The sequence below is a fragment of the Thamnophis elegans genome, chromosome 11, assembly GCF_009769535.1.
Source record: "Thamnophis elegans isolate rThaEle1 chromosome 11, rThaEle1.pri, whole genome shotgun sequence".
Taxonomy (NCBI): Eukaryota; Metazoa; Chordata; class Lepidosauria; order Squamata; family Colubridae; genus Thamnophis; species Thamnophis elegans.
This window is the reverse complement of record NC_045551.1, coordinates 17,046,921-17,066,781: the sequence shown is the minus strand read 5'-3', so window position 1 is coordinate 17,066,781 and position 19,861 is coordinate 17,046,921. Positions and strand designations below refer to the sequence as shown.

At 42.1% G+C, this 19,861-nt stretch overlaps 1 protein-coding gene across 1 annotated transcript in view; it reads left to right on the top strand.

The window, feature by feature from the left end:
- Positions 1-19,861, top strand: part of POLA1 (DNA polymerase alpha 1, catalytic subunit) — a 388,965-nt gene that overhangs the window by 71,627 nt on the left and 297,477 nt on the right. Inside the window, 7 exon segments of the mRNA XM_032226833.1 lie at positions 405-494; positions 2,148-2,264; positions 12,859-13,034; positions 16,212-16,341; positions 16,687-16,800; positions 17,187-17,286; positions 17,841-17,965. Coding sequence (XP_032082724.1) covers positions 405-494; positions 2,148-2,264; positions 12,859-13,034; positions 16,212-16,341; positions 16,687-16,800; positions 17,187-17,286; positions 17,841-17,965 — 852 coding nt within the window.

Below are 19,861 nucleotides of genomic sequence, written 5' to 3'. Positions count from 1 at the left end.
AGCTTCTATAATTAAACTAGGCTAGAATTAGCTGATGCTTGTTCCCCACTCATCCAGTATTTAGCATCTTGGTAAAAGTGCATCTTGCTGTTAATTAATTACTTTTTTTATTTGATGTTTGACATTTATCTTTATTTTGGTTATGTCATTATTTCCTTCATTTTGTATTGTAACTATTGTATATCAAACAACCAGAAACAAAAGTATATATCCAATAAATAAATAAATAAATGGGAGTTAGGACTTTGCATATCAAGTACTCAATCTAGTATGGATTTCTGAATTTAGTTATCTATGTTTTAGTGATACTAGTTGTAGAAGGTAAGTGTGAGGTTACAGTAAATAGGTTTTAAAAAATCATTTTAATTTCTGGGGTAGTAATATTTTTTGTTGATTTTGTTTAGAATGGTAAAATAGAAATTGCCACAACAGAAAGAACACTACTGGGTTTTCTTCTGGCAAAGATTCATAAAATTGATCCAGATGTTATTGTGGTAAGTAAATGATCTTTTCCCAATTTTCAATGGCTGGATTTCTCAAAATATTGAGAAATATTTTGCAGAAAATATTCTGACTGGTGAATGAAAGGAGGTTGCTCTGTAGAGAAGGAACAATCACCAGCATTGTCCTCCCATATTACTAGAAATATGGGGATTTAAACTAATTAGACTTATGTCTACTAACCTGCTAATCTTAGGCAGATTGCAAGTGAATGAATATATAGATGAGATGGCTACTTTTTAAATGATCCAGTTTTTATCTTGTATCACTTAACAAGGAAGCAGGTAAGAAGCTCCACTGTGGGTAAACTACTCCCTATTGCACTATCCAGGAAGGATGAATGATAGACGGACTAGGAAGAGTTGTTGCTTTCTCTTCCTTTCAGGTTCCCTGCTCCCTATTAACAGAAGTGACTAAGCATTTCAAGCATTTGGATTGGATTATCAAATTGCTGCTTTCCAGCTTTTGTGAAATGCTCAGGGAAAAAAGACTTTCTCATTCAGTTTTCTATTGAGTTGTTTTGCCCGAGTTGTTTTGCCCTGATCTCAATTATATGTTTATATTCTTAATGTAAGGGGAGAAGTGAAAGAAAGGGTGAGTTAAAAAAATGGGCTGGATCTGCCAGAATTTCATATGCCCAAGGTTGGAAACTAAACACCATTCCATCAAATGCAGAAATCATAAAAAAGGTGTTAGAATGCTCAGAAATGGACAAACTAATGATGGAACTAAGAGATAGAGAGGAAACAGTGTACTACAAAACATGGAACAGGTGGTATAACTGGCTTGAAAAGAGATGTAAAATCAATGCATAAGGAACACATAGCAAACACAATAAAGAGATGGCATATATTTAGAAAGCAATAGAGATGGAAATATTGTATATAGATATATATATTGTAAAAATGAGAAAGTAAACAAAGAAGAATATGTATAAAATAATAGACTGGAAAATGAAATGGAATCAGAAAAAAGAAATACCGATAACAGAAAGCTGTAAAAGTGTAATTGTGATTTTAATGTTTGGAAAATGTCAAATAAAAAAATATTTAAAAGAAAATGGGCTGAATCAGGGAGAGGCTTTAGTGAAAAACATTCCAGAAAAATATTTGCCCAATGTACAAAGCATATATAGTCTCTTCTATGTTATCCAGTGCAAGAAGAGTAGTCAGCAGAAATCATGTGTTTGCACACACAGACATTACATGTTTTTCCATTAACAGGAAAATACAGATTTCTTTCAACATAATATTTGAAAGAAATGTTGTGAAAGCTGGCCAAAGAAAGATATAGTTTGAAAATGGATCAGAGCCAGGGGCTGCATAGATCACTATGGAAGAACCAGTTAGGTAATAGTTTGTAATATTGTCAAGTCTTCCATTCTAAGAGTGCCACCACCACCTTTCCTCTTGACCCTGAATGGAACTATGGAAAAAAATCCAAAAGGCAATGCATTCTTCCCTTGTTTTGTTAGTAAAATTCCACTATTACTTTTACTGCTGAATATGAAGTGTTTTTGGTAAGGAAGAATTGATTTTAGAGAGAATGATACACTTATGCTATGTAGACACTAGTTCTGTTCTTTTTGAAGCATGCCTTCAAATATTGTAGACACTTACCAGAATTATTCATTCATTCTTTTTCAGGGTCATAATATTTATGGTTTTGATCTGGAGCTTCTCCTCCAGAGAATTAACTTCTGCAAAGTTCCTCATTGGTCCAAGATAGGTCGACTAAGGAGATCAAACATGCCAAAACTTGGGGTAAAATGCTACTTATATCTAAACTGCTTTACATGATTAAAAATGAATTATTTTAGCTGCTGTATTACATAATCATTACTAAATAAAGTCACAAAAGGTGGCTTCACCATTGACTTTGCTTGTGGGAAGTTGACAGGATATGTTGGAAATTGCAGTCACATGAGTTTGGCTAATTGCAATGTCTTAATCATGAGCTGGGTACCAAGTACTCAGATGACAATCACATGATCTGACCATGGGGATGCTGTGACAGCCAGAACTCTGTTAGCCAATAGTAACTAACTTGTTCATTTCCATCGTAAGTTTGAATTGTTCCAGAGTGACTGGCTGTTGAATGAGCATCACTTGTATTTCTAATGTAATGCAAGCAGATATACCACTAATGCTTTATTTCTCCTTGGAAGTTTTGGTTATCTTCCAAATGTGTACCAGAGTTTCCCTAAATCTTTTGAAGTGGGACTGGGGAATGTGATAGAGGGAAGAAGTGACCTGCCACTAGTGCCTGTTCTGTTTAAAAAAAAGTATATAATTTGTAATTTGCTATGCAGATAGTCCTTCGGTTGCAACAGTAATAGAACCTGCCATTATAGCTGATAGTTGGAAGGGCGGTTAAGTGAACATTATTGATGTATTTTCATTGTGTTAATTTTTCATTGTTCATTTTATAGGTTCTATTATTTGTACTTTTGTTCTTTTTACATTCCTTTCATTTTTTTCTTTTTATTATTGTAAGTCACCTAGATTAGTCCCACAGTGAGATAGGTGGAAAATAAATCACTTATCTTAATGACCTATTTCTGATCTCCCCAATGCATACATTAATTAAACACAGGTTATAAAGTGGAGCATGAGATGCCTCAAGGTGGGAAAGAGCCTCGGTGGCCTAGTGCAGGCAGTACAGGCCCACCTGCCTCAGACCTCCCAAGACCTCCTCTCACCCCTTGAGATATCACATGCTCCTCTTCCCACCCTTTGGGGATATCCATCGCCACTTCCCACACACTTACACACCCATCCTAAGTATTTGTAGTGAAATGATTATCATACTGTTTGATTTTTCTATATTATATATAAAACGTAAATCAAACTCAGAGGCTACTGCTGCCCTTAATTAAGGAAGCACAACCTAACAGAGCCAAAACTCATTGTGTTTACCAATTTGTTTGTAATTGAGGAGAGAAGCGTAAAATGGAGGTTGTACAATGGAACAAAACTCACTTAAAAATTGTCTCATTTTGAAGCAGAAATTTTGGGGTCAATTGTGGTCATAGGTTGAGGACTATTTGTACGTGGCTGTGCCCCAGCTTAAAAGTAGTAACAGGAGTAGCAATTTTTCCTAACGTTCAATAAGAAAAAATGTATGTTCTCCATAGTGGTGGAGATAGCATCCAGGAATGGGTTAATTTTGTCATCTAATTGGACTGAGTCTGCAAACTGTGACAACATGCCTCCTCTGCTAGCTCCTCCCAGCTTTTAGACTCAGTCTAACTAGGACAGATGTGTTTTTGATGAGCTCCTCCATTCCTGAATATTTCATCAAACTAAAGAGCAAGAGAAACCAACAAACTTCAATTTAAAGGCTGGCTCCCGTCACATCAAGGTAGAGCAGCTTTTTGTTCCAGTGCAAAGGGCTTTTTAGCCCGATCCTGCTGAGGGTTGTGTGGCGGCAATACTGCTGCCTGGCGACGGCTTGAGCAGGGCAGCGCCCATGAGCAGAGTTCCGGAATGCTGACCCTAGGACTATGAGGACATCGGCCTCAAGCCACAAGGTAGTCCAACCACACGATCTGGGCAGTTCTACTGTAGCTCCGGTGGGAGGGACTACAGCCGAGTTTGTGACAGTCTGATTGGTCCAGAGACTGAGGGATTTTTCTTTATCATCTCCTCCTTTCCCTTCTGGCCCCAGTTTCCCTCAGGCTCTTGGTCCAATCACTTGGCTCCAAATGAGGTTTGATCAATTTATTTCTGTCTGATTAATTGGATTCCCTTAAAAACTTAAATTCTTCTATTGGAAACTCTAAAAATATAAGCAAAGGCAAATGAAGCCTGGAGTGGAAGGTGCCTTAGCCCCTGGACGTCTGAGGCACGGATTAGCAGCTCCGCAGCCTCCGGAGGGGGGGCGTTTCCCTCCGCGCTCAGCGGAGACTGCCTGGAGTGAAGCACGTGCTTCAAACACTTCCTGGCGTCGGGCGAAGGCTGATAGCGATCTCGGCGCCACTTTTGTCTTGTCGGGCCTCCTGCTGGGATCGGCGGTGAGAGCGGAGCGCAAAAAGCAGCGCTGCCACTTTTTCTAGTGACAAAGCTTCCCAGCGTTTAAAACGAGAGGCTCCAGGCACAGAAGTCTCAGCAGGGAGCCAGAAGCAACACTGAGCGCCGGCATTTGATCATCGGAGGCGCAGGCTTGCCGCGAGGGTAGCCCCCCCCCCCCCGAGCCTTTATCAGTCAGGCTGAGGCCTCAGAGCCTTGCCTCATCGCACAGGCTGAAGCCTGTTCCACGTGGTGCAGCGGCCATTTTAAAGTGAAAGATCCTGTCTGCGGCCTAGTGTAGGCCTCACCAAGCTGCAAGGCCACCTTCATCAGCCAGGCCTTCCAACGCAGCAAGTCATCCAAACATCGTGAGTACACCATGGCCTCCACTAATTCCAACCAGATGGAGGAGGCCTGGGGTGGGCTCAGGCCCAGGGCTGCGGCCTCCAAGCCCACAGCTGAACATCGCCCTTCCAGAGCCACTGCCAAAGATGAATCACGCAGGCAGAAGGCACTGGAGAAACAGGTGGCAAGGGTGGAGAAACGCTTCCCCTCCCCCCCATTTCCCCTAGAACCTACAGGCAAGAGATGGAGGATCCAGGGGAGGGGGGATCTAGGGATTTTCTTCTAGCTGTTCAACTCGCCCCTAGAGAGCCTTCCCTGCGTGTTCTCTCAGTGAACGAGCTAGATGAGCTAGATCTGCTTCCCGATAGTATCAGGAGATTGATTTCCCTAGCAATTCAGAAGGGAGTCTCTTCTGGCATGGCCCAGCAGGGTACCTCGCAGGGAGAGCGTAGGTCTTCATCAGAGTCCAGACAAAGGCCTCCAATTTCTACCAGGCAGGACGTTGCTAGTGCCCCCTCTCCATCGATTGTCAGCGAAGGCTCCATTTTGGGGTAAGGGGCCCTTCCAGATCTAGGATTCTTGGAAGGTGAGGATTCCAGCCCTCCAGAGGCCCCAGCCTTCCCTGGCCTCTTTCCTCCACAGGCCTTTAAACCCATGTTGCGTAAGGCCAAAAAGACCACCCAAATTGGGACGGGGGCTCCCCGTTTCCCAACACAGAGACCCTAATCTGGCCATGTTCATTAACCCTAACACGGACAAGGAGGAGGTGCCAGGCCCTCCCCTTTTTCTGGAGGTGGTACAAAATCAATGGGAAAAACCATCTTCTCTGCCCAACCTTGGTGGGAATGACAAAAGGTATTATAACATGGAGCAGGCCTTTGCTAAAGCCTTACAACTTCCTACAGTAGATGCTCCTGTAGCCTTACTGGCCAATGCCTCCACAGTGGTTTCTGGAGATGTGGCAGATAAATTAAAACCTGAAGACAAGCGGGCGGAGATCACTTTGCGCAAAAAACTTCACCGCATCTGCCTAGGCCATTAAAGCGGCCATGACAGCGTCGTACTTCAATTGTACAACGGTTATGTGGCTCTGCCAGCTACAAGACCGGATCCCGATTCAGGATGAGTGTCTCCATCAAGACCTCACAAAAATTATATCTGCCACCCAATTCTCTGCTGACTCTACCCTAGATTCTATTAAGTTTGCGTCCAGAGCCCTGTCAACTTCTGTGACGGCCAGAAGGCTTCTATGGCTTCGCAACTGGCAAATGGACAATAAGTCCAAATGGAATCTAGCAGCAGCTCCCTTCTCGGGCCCCAATCTATTCAGGGCATCCTTCGATCCACACCTAGTGGAGAATAGGGATAAAAAGAAGGTCCTTCCCTCTAATAATAAAAAGACGGATAACCGTTCTTCATCTCCTTTCCTCAGGACTTCCTCCTCATTTAGGGGTCCTGACCAGGACTACCGTCAGCACAGGTATACGCCGTATAGATACGATAGGCAGAACCAACGGCCTTTTTATCAGGACAGGAATAGATACCAACCACAGTCCAAGAGGCCCTTTCTAGGGGGGTGGGGAGCGGCTGCCCCTTCCGCAGAGGGAAGTGACTCGAACCCGAGCCTTCCCATAGGCTAGCCCTCTTCACGGACCAGTGGGATGAGGTAATCTCAGATGCCTGGGTCAGGTCGACAATCAGAGAAGGACTCCGGCTGGTGTTCCTCTCCCCTCCCCCAACGCTCTTTCGAACATTCCCTCCTTCTAGGGACCCAGAACAGAGACGACTGATGTTCCTAGCAATCCAGCATCTGCTTGATATCCAGGCGGTAGAGCCAGTTCCTGATAGCTCAAACCTATTCGTGGTTCCAAAGAGCTCCGGGGGATGGAGAGCAATCCTGGACTTGAAACGCCTGAACTCCTTCCTGGTGTACAGGCGTTTCAAGATGTCGTCCCTGAAGTCCATTCTGCTGGGGATCCGGCAGGGGGACTTCATGGTGTCCATAAACCTTACAGAGGCATATCTCCACATACCAATTTGCAATCCTATTGAAAATTTCTATGATTATCACACGGGGAGGCAGCACTTCCAATACAGGGCTCTTCCCTTTGGTCTAGCCTCAGCTACCTGTACGTTTACAAAAGTCCTGGAGGCATTGGCGGCTCACCTGCGGTCTCGACCGGTGAGGCTCCATTGCTACCTGGATGACGTGCTCGTCCTAGCCCAATCCTGTACTCAGGCAGTTTCGGACCTCCAGTTCACCTTCAGAATGTTGCAGTCCCTGGGTATCTCCATTAACTTTCCCAAGAGCCACCTCTCCTCCTCAATGAGGATTTTGCACTTGGGCTCGGTGATAGACTCCACCTTGGCACTGGTGCGTCTATCCTCAGAACGGCTCTCAAGTCTTCAGGCATTAGCACGGCACGTCTGTGCAAGTCAGTCAGCTTCCATCCTGACGTTAGCACAACTCCTGGGGAAAATGGTGTCCTGCATAGGGATCGTCCCGTGGGCCGACTGCATTCCAGAACACTCCAGTGGGCGCTCATACTGTACCAACGCATGAGCAATTCCCCCTTCTCATCCGTCTCTCTCCAGAGCTCCGCTGATCCTTGAAGTGGTGGTTATCCCCATCCTTGAACTGGGGGGGGAGCAAGTTCTGGGAGCCGAACTGCGTCTCCATCACAACGGATGCCAGCCTCTTTGCCTGGGGTAATGGGGTCTAGCCTGGCGCAGGGTCGTTGGTCACAGTCTGAGCTGCGCCACAGCATAAACTGGCTGGAGTTGAAGGCGGCCCGCCTAGCCCTACTGCATTTCAGGGACTCCATCCGCAACAGAATGTCCTTTTATTGACGGACAATGTGGCAGCCAAGGCCCACATAAATCGACAAGGGGGAACTCATTCCAGGGGCTTATGGCTGGAGGCACACAGACTGGGACTATGGGAGAGGAATCTGTCATCTATCCTCTCGGAACACATCTCGGGCGTGGCAAATCATCAAGCAGACTGGCTGAGCCAAGCCATGATAGACCACAGCGAATGGCAGCTGGACCCAGCAATTTCCCACAGAATCTGCCTTCGCTTCGGCTCTGCACAGGTGGACTTGTTCGCCAGCCCGAGCAACGCCCAGCTTCCCCGCTTTTACTCCCGCTTCCCAGCACGCAACGCCAAGGGGATGGATGCTCTTCGGAGCCCCTGGCCCCCCGGGCTTCTCTATGCCATTCCGCCCATCCCTCTGATCCAGGGGACCCTGAGAAAGGGCCCATATCATTCTGGTAGCTCCTTATTGGCCGAGACAGCCCTGGTTTGCCGATCTAATCCAGCTATCCCTATCTCCCCCATGGAGAATTTGTTGGTGTTTTCTGACCATCTTTATTCAGATCCTTACTGTTTAAGGCAAAGAAGGATGCTAATATGGGGGCCAATCAATCAATGCAGGGAGCAGCACCTGGGTCAGGAGACCTGGCAGATTCTCTCGTCTCAGAACCTGCAGTGGAGAGAGAGGTGGTTCTGTCCCCCAGGCTCTGGATGTAGTGCAAAGGCAGTACCCTATCCCAATAGGACAGACGTTTATATAACATGGGCCTTGATCTATCTAAGGCCCTAGAGGTCCCCATAGTTGGCCCCCCTATGATGCCATTGTCAACATCATCAGTCATGGCGGGTTCTCCAGAGGAAGCCATCCAGCTGGAGGACAAGAGAACTGAACAAACAGTGAAAGGTCACCAGGCTGCTGCCTGGGCTGTAAAAACTTCCACAATGGCCTTCAATGGAGCTTCATTGCTCTGGTTGAAGAAACTACAGGAAAGGATCCCTCCAGATGATACTAGGTCACATCAGGATATCAAAGGCCACAATGGAATTCAATGGAAAGCAGCGCGATTCACATCCAAGTCCATTGCCTCGTTGGTAGCTAACAAACTTCTCCTATGCCAGTGGCAAGCAGATGCCAGACATAAGTGGAGACTGGCCTCCGCCCCCTTCATGGGGGAAATATTGTTTGGGGACTCCCTGCAACCAATCCTGGTTGAGTCCAGGGACAAGCGCAAGATCTTGTTGTCCCTTTCCCAGCGAGCAGAGACTTGCCCGTCACTTTCGTCGCTCGCCTTTTCGAGGGTTGGACGGCAGATCTGGCCTTTCCCCACCACAGAGACAATTCCCCAGACAGGGGCAACAGCAGTGTAGGTCAGGTAGGAGTGGACAGCGTTTCTCACCAATGAAGTTCTCCAGAGGTGGGGGAGGTCACCCCTTTTGACATCAGAAGTGACTGCCTAATGGACCTTCCCATTGGGGGTTGATTGGCATTCTTTGCCAACCAATGGGAGGAGGTCATCACAGATGCCTGGGTCAAGGAGACTCTGAAACTCGGCCTCTCCTTGGAGTTCCTCTCTATCCCCCCGAGGTGCCACATATCATAGGATCGGGAGAAGCGGTTCCTCGTGGAATTGGTAATACAACATCTACTGGCTATTGAGGCAATCTAGCTGGTTCTAGAGGAGCAGGGTCGGGGTTTTTACTCCCTCCTGTTCATTGTTCCAAAGGCCTCGGGGAGTTGGAGGGCAATTCTAGACCTCAAATGTCTGAACCGTCACATTGTCTACCAATGGTTCAAAATGCACTCCCTCCAGACCATCTTGGAGAGCATCAGAAGGGGTGACTTCCTCATATTGGTCGACCTCACAGAGACATATCTGCACGTGCCCATTCTCCCTGCCCATAGACAGTTTCTCCATTTCTACCATGCAGGGAAACCCAACCAATACAAGGCATTGCCCTTTGGCCTGTTGTCTGCCCCCAGAGTGTTCACCAAGCTGCTTGCAGTATTAGCAGGGCATCTTTGCACCATACCAGTCAGGATCCAGTGCTATCTGGCTGATACCCTTATTCAATCCAGATTGGAAACACAGGTGAAGAAAGACCTGGAACTCACACTTCAGGTTCCCCAATATCATGATTTCTCCATAAACCTGCCAAGAGTCATCTTACCCCCACAAACCAACTGCTCCATCTGGGGGCAGTCATAGACATTATGGAGTGCATGGTTACCTCTCCCAGGAGCACTAGTCTAGCCTGCGAGACCTGGCAGATTGCATAAGTAGAGAATGTGCGATTACACTACTCCAGCTTGCCCAACTCCTGGGGAAGATTGTGTCCTGGTTTTCTATCATCCTGTGGCTTGGTTTCACCGTAGGTACCTTCAATAGTGCCTACTACCGTATCAGAGGACTGGCAGGAGCTGCTTGTTGGAGAGGGTACAGGTCCCACCAGAGGTAATCCGGTCTCTGAGGTGGTGGATGTCCCTGCCCATCAGCAGAGAGAGCTGGAATGCCTGACATTAACAACAGACACCAGTCTCTTTGGCTGGGGAGCACACTTGCAATCACTGATGGTTCAAGGACAGTGGTCTCAGGCAAATCTGAGCCACATCAATTGGCTCGAACTCTGGGCAATCCACCTGGCCCTTATACAGTTCAAGGACAGTGTGAAGAACGAGCACATTCTGGTTCTGACAGAAAACATGGCTGCAAAGGTCCACATCAACCACTGGGTGGTGGTGGTAACGACACCCATTTTAGGTCCCTCATGCAGGAGGCTGAACAGCTGGACCTCTAGGTGGAGACACACCTTCTGTCCATAATGGCAGAGCACTTTTCAGGGGTGGCAAATGTACAAGCGGACTGTCTCAGTTGAGCTTCAGTCGACCACGCAGAATGCGCCTGAACCTGTTCCAGTTCCAGGAACTGACAGAATGGTTCGGCCTTCTGTTAGTTGATCTATTTGCCACCCCAGACAACAGCTACCCAGGTACTATGCCAGATATGCGACACCAGGGGCAGAGAGAACAGATGTACTCTGCAGTCCACGGCACCAGATCTACTGTATGCCTTCCCTCCTCTTCCACTGATTCCGAGGGTAATCAGGAAGATGCTCGAGGAGGAAGCGAAGCTCTTACTCCTGGTGCCCCACTGGCCCAGAAGACCTTGGTTCACAGAGCTGGTGAACCTTTCTGTGACTCGTCCCTGGAGAATCCCTCCAACTAGCATCTCCCTCAGCCAGGGTCTCTGGTACACCCGGACCCACAGTGGCTCCAGTTGACCTCCTGGCGCTTCAGCAGAGGGTTCTGAGTGGGGACAATCTTTCCTCCAGGGTCATCAGGACAATTCAGGCATCTAGACCCGTGGTGGTGAACCTATGGAGCAATATTTGCTGGCAAACAAGCCATCAGCTCTGGTGCTGAAATTACCCAGCTGATTTTTGACCTTCTGGAGGGCTAGGGGAGGCCGTTTTTGCTCTCCCTAGGCTTAGGAAAGCCTTTGGAGCCTGGGGAGGGTGAAAAACAGGTCCAATGGGCCAACCAGAAGTTTGGAAATGAACTTCCATTTGGCCCTTTGGGCCTGTTTTTTGTCCTTCCCAGGCTCTGGAGGATTTCCTGAAGCCCGAGGAGGGCAAAAACGGCTTCCCCCAGCCTCCTGGAGGCCCTCCAGAAGCTGGAAATGGATTGTTTCCGAACTTCTGGTTGGCTGGTTGTGGTCGTTTTTCACCTCTCCCAGGCTTCAGGAAAGCCTCCGGAGCCTAGGGAGGGCATCCCCCCCCCGCACTCATGGGGAATTTTGTGTGTGCATGCGCAGGTGGGCGGGGTGCATTGAATTGTGGGTGTGGGCACATGCGTGCTCACACCTTTACAAAAAGGTTAGCCATCATTAATCTAGATGGTGTTCAACCAACCAAATATACGATGCCATCTGGAGAGCGTTTTGCCATTGGTGCTCAAAAAAGGATCTCGTTCCTACAGAGGTTACCATATCTCAAGTACTGAATTTCCTCCAGGAAGGACTGGATGACAGGTTATCCCCCAATACTCTCAGAAGGCAGGTGGCGGCCCTGTCTTCAGTTTTGGCGTGTGAGTCCTTGGATTCACTGGCCCAACATCCTTTGGTCTAATGGTTCTTAAGGGGAGCTATCAACCTCAACCCCCAGGTTATTCACAGATACCCCACTTGAGACCTGTCCAAGGTACTGAACACCCTCGCAGGGGCCCCCTTTGAACCTTTGAGAACTACCTACCTTCACTACCTTACGTTTAAGATGGCGTTCCTGGTGTCCATCACATCGGCCAGGTGGGTATTGGAGCTGGCAGCCTTGTTGGTTAGACAAGACCTCAGTGTGTTCCACTTGGACAGGATGATGTTGCGACTGGACCTATCCTTTGTACCAAAGATACCTGGTTCCACAGGGTTCAGGAACTGGTGCTGCCAAACCTTTCCCCTCAACCAGTCCATCGGCTGGAACAAAGGTGGCATACGCTGAACATGTGGAGGGCTATCTCCATCATTATGGAGAATGGGCATTGGTCTTACCTAATACGCCTGTTCTCTGGGAGATGGAGATAGCATCCAGCCCCATCTTGATCGGGGTCCAGTCCTGGGTCTACGAGGACCCTTTTCTTCATCACAACATGTCAGTCTGCTGTGAAGCCTTCGTCAAAAAGCTGGAGGAACTAGCAGAGGAGGCATGTTATCACAGTTTGCAGACTCAGTCCAATTGGATGACAGATGGTTAGCCCATTCCTGGATGCTATCTCCACCTCCTAGAGAAGATAAGAGTAGCGCCCAATTTCATTTCTGATGCATTAATTGACTGGGTGATTATAATATTTGAGTTTTGAAATGCTTATTAGTATGCTTGAATTCTTCTTGGAACAAAGAAATGTTTATTAAATAAGATTACTCATAGTAAATATATTTTATTTCATGAAAAATAATGTGTAACTGGTGGGATTTTATACAAATGCTTCCTCTTGGATTATGGAACCAAACACATAAATTATAGCTGTTTGAAACCATATGATTTTCTCTTCAGTGTTGTGACAGATGACAATTCAGATAATTTATTGACCTAGAGAATCATTTGTAATTTATGTAACTGTGGCAACTGGCTCAAGTGAAATATCACCTGGAACAAGCTCTTAATCTATATATATATATATATTTCTTCTTTGTTAAGGGTCGTAGTGGATTTGCTGAGAAGAATGCAACTTGTGGTCGAATGGTTTGTGATGTAAAAATTTCAGCAAAAGAGTTGATTCATTGTAAAAGTTACCATTTATCTGAACTTGTCAGTCAGATTTTAAAAACAGAAAGAGTAACAATTCCAGCTGAAGAGATACGAAATATGTACAGGTATGAATCTGGATCAGACTTGGGTATTTTATGGCCTGCAGGCCACATCTGGCTCTTTGACTGTCTCTGTTCATACCTCAGGGTGGTGGTGGCGGCAGCACCTTTCCTCTCCAACAATCTCAGTTTCTCATGTAGCCCCTTGGGAAGATTAATTACTCCTCACTGGTCTGGATATTCATCATAATATCACCCAGTTGTAAGCAGTGGATTAAATAAGCATTGACTTAAAAGGCAAAACCACAAGCATTACCAGATATGAAGAACCTTCTAAGACGTGGGTGTCAAACTCGATGGCGTCATGTGATGTATCATGATGTATCGTGATGTTCTTTGCTTATGTGGAGCCAGAGTGGGTGTGGCCTGCATATGATGCATCTGTCCTGCGGGCCGCCAGTTTGATACCCCTGTTCTAAGATATGTTCTGATCTCTGTAGCATATCCCTGTGGTATATGAATGCCTTAGAGATTCAGAAAAAGAGAAAAACTGACTGGAGATAGTAACTTTTTGATTGCCCATTAATGTCATTGGAGGCAGGCCTTCCAACTTCTACATTATTAGTCTCTTTTCATAATCCTTTATTTTTTTTTTGCATAATTCTTTTGAACATAAATAGCATTTCTTTGTGCCTTATGTTTACTATCCCCTGCTAAGTAATATTTAATATTTTAAAATTTATTCATTATTCCATCATAATTTCAGTGTTCCAAATATGTAGGGTAACTAATAACACCAAATATTAACAGTGTTTAATCAATTTTGGGAATCTATCTCAAGACTTTTGTAATTTCTAATTTTCCTGTGATCATGGAGACAACAGCCAGACAGGGTTTACTCCGTCCAGTAATCAATTGGACTAAGTCTACACTTATGATGTCATCAGGCCCTTGTTGCTCCTCCCCAGTTGAGACTCGGTCCAAACCAGGACTAGCAGCGAGAATTGATCTCTCCTCCAAAATTTGCCTTTATAACATTCCTTGAAAATATTTCGCCTTTTCCCCCTCAGCTCTTTTGTAAATCTTTAAAAACTTATATGATCGTCTTCTACTTGTTGCTATTTTATCCTCTTTATTTCTGACTGCTTCCCTCTCCTTTTGATTTTTCCCTTCCACTGTTTTTTCTAACTCTTCCTCTATCTCTTGGATGTCATGTTCTTGTTTCACTCCCAGTTGTTGATTAGCTTCCATTACCTTTTCTGTATCTAAATAATCCTTTTTACCGTAGCTATCAGCTCTTTATACATCACTAAAGTCTGTGGAGAATCCATTTTATAATTATTTGTTAAGAATTATAAACTAATATTTCTATAATTCCAATATTTTAATGTTTCAAAAACTCCTGCTTAGTACAATTTCAAAAGTCCCAAATTTGTTCCTCCTTCCCACACTTTATAATCTAAATTTCATAATATTTATACAATCTTGTAATTCCACAATTATATATCTCCCAATTATCCAAATTTTAAAGGGCTAATTTGCTTTTCCTTTTTTTTCTTTTCTTCTGGCCCTCTCCTTCTTTTGCCTTGTAGAATATTCTATTCTATTCTATCAAATATATTTAATAGTCCAATCCAAATTAGTCCACTAAATTTCTCCAATTGTTCAAATCTAAGTCCAATGTCCAATTTTAGCAAGGTTTAGTTAGATATTTGCAAGTTGATTCCTTTTATAAGTCTTTAAATGTTCAAATCCAATTTAGCTCTCTAAATTCCTCCAATCATTTAAGTCCCAATCCAATAACCAGTTTTGGTAAAATTTAATTACTTGCGAGCTAGTTCCTTTTGTAAGTCTTCAAATGTAAAAGAAAAAGAATAAAAAACAACACCAGTGTTCTCAAATTGTCCCAATCTCCTTCTAACCAATAGAGTCAAGGTCAAGCAGTTCGCCAGATGTTGTTATTTCTATTCTGTGTATTGGTCTTCATGTATATTGCATTGACTTTAGCTGAGTATGCTGCACCAATGGTGTTGTAGTGCTTCTTTTCTTCCAGTAGATGGCTCTCTTATTCCCAAATCACAGGTTAAACAGTCTGTCAAAACCAGATGATTGCTTGATAAATCCAGGGTTTAAAATCGCAAATAAACAGAATAACTTTTCCCTGACTTCTCTTTTCAAATTGCTTAATTTCCACTCCCACCCCCAGCTTTCTGTATTTTTAAAATTTCTCTAGGGCTTCTCACGCCTACTAATTTCTGGTCCTCTCCCCCCCCTCCTTCCTGGTATATTCTTTCGCCACTGTTTTAAGTTTAGGAGATATCTTTTTACATTTTTGCCATTATATCCAGTCTTTGAGATAAAAGTTGATAATTATCTCACCTGTTTCAATGTTCTGCCCATACACCGCTCCTGCACAGATCTGGTTGTCCCAGCTTTGTGACTGCCATAAAATGGTGGATGTTCCTGCTGCCATTCGGAAGAGCTTGCTTCAGACCTAATGAGGAAATTGCGGGTTCCTCATGGTCAGCAAAGTGCCTCTCCTTCCTTCTCTGCCTCTACAAGGCAGCTATGACCCGTCATGGGGTCCCCATGGGGTTCAAAAGAGCCTTTTTAAAATTTTTGTTTCTTGGCTGTAGGAATATCTCTACTAGCACTAATAAAAGTGTTACATAAAAGTAAGGAGAAGATCCCTATGAACTTTTTGCTGGAAAAAATGCGCTTTCAGTTTTTGGATTTGATTATTAGAAAGGGTTGATTATGGAAAAAGAGAAACTTTGATGTAACCTTAGAGAAAGAGGGTAAACTATGTACATTAAATTGGAAATCACTTTATGTTTTGCTTTTTTCTTCTCTCCTATCTCTTTTCTTCTTTATTTTTTTCCAACTTTCTATTACTTTTATATCTCTTAATGTGAACTTAAAATTTGTATTCTTTTGTTGATAAACATATATAAAATGTAAGGAGAAGATGTTTGTGTCTTGATTATGTTCAAATTTATGTTGGGGAGATACTTTTGTGCACTGATTTTACAGATAGTTTCTGAATAACATTTTCCTTGTTTAGAGGTTAAATTAATAGAATTAATTAACTATTCCTTCAGGTGGTTGAAAGTAATATTATTTTTTAAACTGGGCTTTCATTAGATTTTAAGCAGCAATTTAGGTTTATGTACATTCACAAAAAAATTGCGAATTTATTAAAATTGCCTCTGTTTTCCTGTTCTTCCACCCCCTTTATTATAGTGATACTCATCATTTACTTTACATGCTAGAAAACACATGGATTGATTCTAAGTACATTTTACAAATTATGTGTGAACTGAATGTTCTTCCACTAGCCTTACAAATTACAAATATTGCTGGCAATGTTATGGTAAGCCTTTCGTTTTTTAATTATTCAGTCACTTCAATTATTATAATTTAGTTGTACGTATAGTCCCATTTATGAACAGTAGTTAATTTTTAGTAGGATAGATACAAATGAATTAGAATAGTTTGGGTATTACAGTGCATTACTGATGCTAAACATTTTTAATGTAGATTTGTTGACAGCCATATTAACTTAATATGTTGTTACTTTTTTTGTTTTACTGTAAAGAATAGAAAAAATGGCAAGTTAGACATTTGAAATACAGATGAAGTAATACCATTTTTGATATTTTAACCCATGGTTTAAGTTATCCTACATAGCTCTTTTTTCTATTTTCATTTTTTTCAGTCCAGGACGCTGATGGGTGGACGAGCTGAGCGCAATGAATACTTGCTTCTTCATGCATTTTATGAAAAAGATTATATTGTGCCTGATAAACAACTGTTCAAAAAGCAGAAGCATGTGAGTATTTTTTCTCAGATGGTTTACATTTGCTGAAAGTTAATCAGCAGTTCTTGATAATTAAGTCAACCTTTTAATAAGTATTAGTCTTTGAACATTGGTACGGACTTGTTTGAGCTCATCATATGTTGACTACCACTATAGATTTTTGTATAATCTTTCCTTACCCATTTAATCAATGTCTTTGGTATGGAATGGTAGGAAGCCAGGTTTTCTAGAATTTTTAAAATAGTCTGAATATGTTAATGTGGAAAAACATGGCTAATCCAATTAATCATTCCCATTTTATCATACAGACCTTTATTAGCCATTTAAAAAAAAATTTCCTTGAATGTATTAAGCTTGAATTAGAGTTTACATTTTGTCCTGTTCTTATGTCTCATAAGTTGGAAGAAGATGAAGATTTGGAAAATGATCAGAATAAATCAAAGTTAGGACGAAAAAAGGCAGCATATTCTGGAGGTTTAGTTTTGGAACCAAAAGTTGGTAAGTTTGAGCATTAAATCAAGAAATAAAGGGTCTTGCAAAGTGTTATATTACTCATATAATATCTCATATAATATAATATTATATTACTCATATAATATCATTTATTAATATGTATTAGGATGTTTAAAGTGGTTGCTTATGCCTTCAAATATATTAGTGTTTGTGTATGCACAATTCTCCTAAAAAAATCAGATTTTTCATTCTTACATTTCACGTTTGGTGCTATTCTGAAGAACCTGAAAGATGTATCTTTGAGATGTATATATTATAATCTTTCAAATAGTGAAACACAAATAGTGAATTAGCATTTTTGTTGATACACATGGAGGAGTTGGTGTGCAACCACTGAAAATAGATTATTTTAACTGTTGCTTAAGTATGGGTGTTTTAGGTAAAGTCTTCTTTACCTTTTTTTCATTTTAAAGCAGGTGTATCCAACTTATGGAAGAATCTTAATAAAATTATTAGAGCGGGGTATAGCAAGAAATTTTTCATCATTGGACATTTCTGTAGCGTTACATATTATAATAGAAATTTGTCTCTTGTTTCAGGTTTATATGACAAATTCATTTTGCTTCTTGACTTCAATAGTTTATATCCTTCAATTATCCAAGAGTTTAACATCTGTTTTACAACAGTTCACAGAATGTCTTTCAGTGTGCACAAGAAGACAGAGGTGTGTGCTTAATATATTTTAATTAGTGATGGTAAATAAATGATATGAGATCAAGAATGAAATCAAGAATGCATTCATCATTATTTATTGTGTATGGTACTAATAATTATTAAAATCTCCCTTTTCTCCTTTTAACATTCATCTTTATATTCTATATTTATATTCTGTGTTGATATTCCTTCTGTATTTTCATTTGTATTTCTCTAATTTTCTTTCAATTTCCTGTGCATTGCCCACTTTCCTTTAGGCTGTTTCAGTTTTTCTTCAGTAACATTAAGTTTTTGCTGACAACTTTATTTTTAAACATTTTTTCCACAAATTTCCACAAATTTAGAGTTGTTTTTATTTCATTCATTAAATCTTCCTTTAATTTTTCTTCTTTCACTTCTTGTTTTTTGAAGGTAAGATAAAGTGTTATTTTTCTCTGTGGGTAATCCTACATCATTATGATTTTTTCAATTTTAAAATTAGCTAATTTCTGTGAATAAACATCTTAATCACTGTTAGTCACAAGGGTTAATCTTAATGCATATCACTAATTCAGCTGTAAAAATAATCTGAAAATTTATACATTAAGAACATATTTATAGAAAATATTTTGATCATTTGCAACATAATGTATTTAGGTAAGACTATTTTATTAACAGTGGATAGTCTTCTTCTTCTTCCTCTTCCTCCTCTCCTCCTCCTCCTCCTCCTCCTCCTCCTCCTCCACCACCACCACCACCACCACCACCATCATACTCAGTTGACTTTAGAAAAGAATCCTATAAGATGTGAAAACCTCAACAGTAAAGAGTTAATAAAAGCTCAAGTTCCATTGCTGCTACTATTAGTGGAAGGGAAGAGGGTAGGTATATGGGGTGAAAGAGGAGAAAAATGGAGGAAAACATTTTGTAAGGAGATATCAATCTCTTCGACATGGTACCAAATCTGTTTCTGAATACAAGAGATGTAGCAATTTGCGAATTACTATTACAGATTTTATAGTAAACGAACAATTGATCTGGAAAAGATTGAAAAATGCTTTAAAAATACAGAACAATTAAAATAATTTTTAATCTACAATTCCAACAATTTTTAAATCTACAATACAATTCCTGGTCATGAAGAGACATGACCCTCTATCCCTCAAGTCCATCCATGAAGACTCAAAAGGACACAAATTCAATCTAGCCAAGGAGAGAAGTGAAGGAGAGAAAGGGAATTCCTGGAAGACTGGTTTTCCACTAATAAATAAAAAAACAGACACATTGACATCGACCAAATCTACCAGCCACTTAGAATGAAAGAACAACATCAACCACCCTAACCCAAAGGCAACATTAAAAGACCAATAAAGAGCCATGCTGCAAACAAAGTTATAACTTGACAGATCACAAAGAGTCAGACCACATCGCACATAGCTGAGCAAATCAAACTGAAACCAGACCATGACATCATCAGAAGATATCCGAACAACAACCACAACACTAATTTGCATCACACAGATGTTACTAAAAACCAAGGACTATGACTACAGCCAGCCAATCACACAACCTGAAATCAGACCAGGACTCAGAAAGGTGTTTAAAGGCCAGTGCTCCCCCAGACAAGCACAATCCAAAGCACACAGAAGATGTCTTCTTGAATGGGGACGAAACGCTTGCAACCAAATTGCCAAGCTCGGAGCTAAAACCAACAATATAACTCAACCCAAGATATTCAGACATTTCCATTAATCTATAATTGCAAATGAGAAAAACATCAATTAAAATCTGAAGTTTAATTAAATGCCAGGATCTTATAGTATTTCTGGAATATATTGTTGGACATTTCAAGAAATTTTGCCTAACTTTTAAATCAGGTAATGAATGAAATTCAGAAGCATGAAAAACTCACCACAGAACAAAGAAC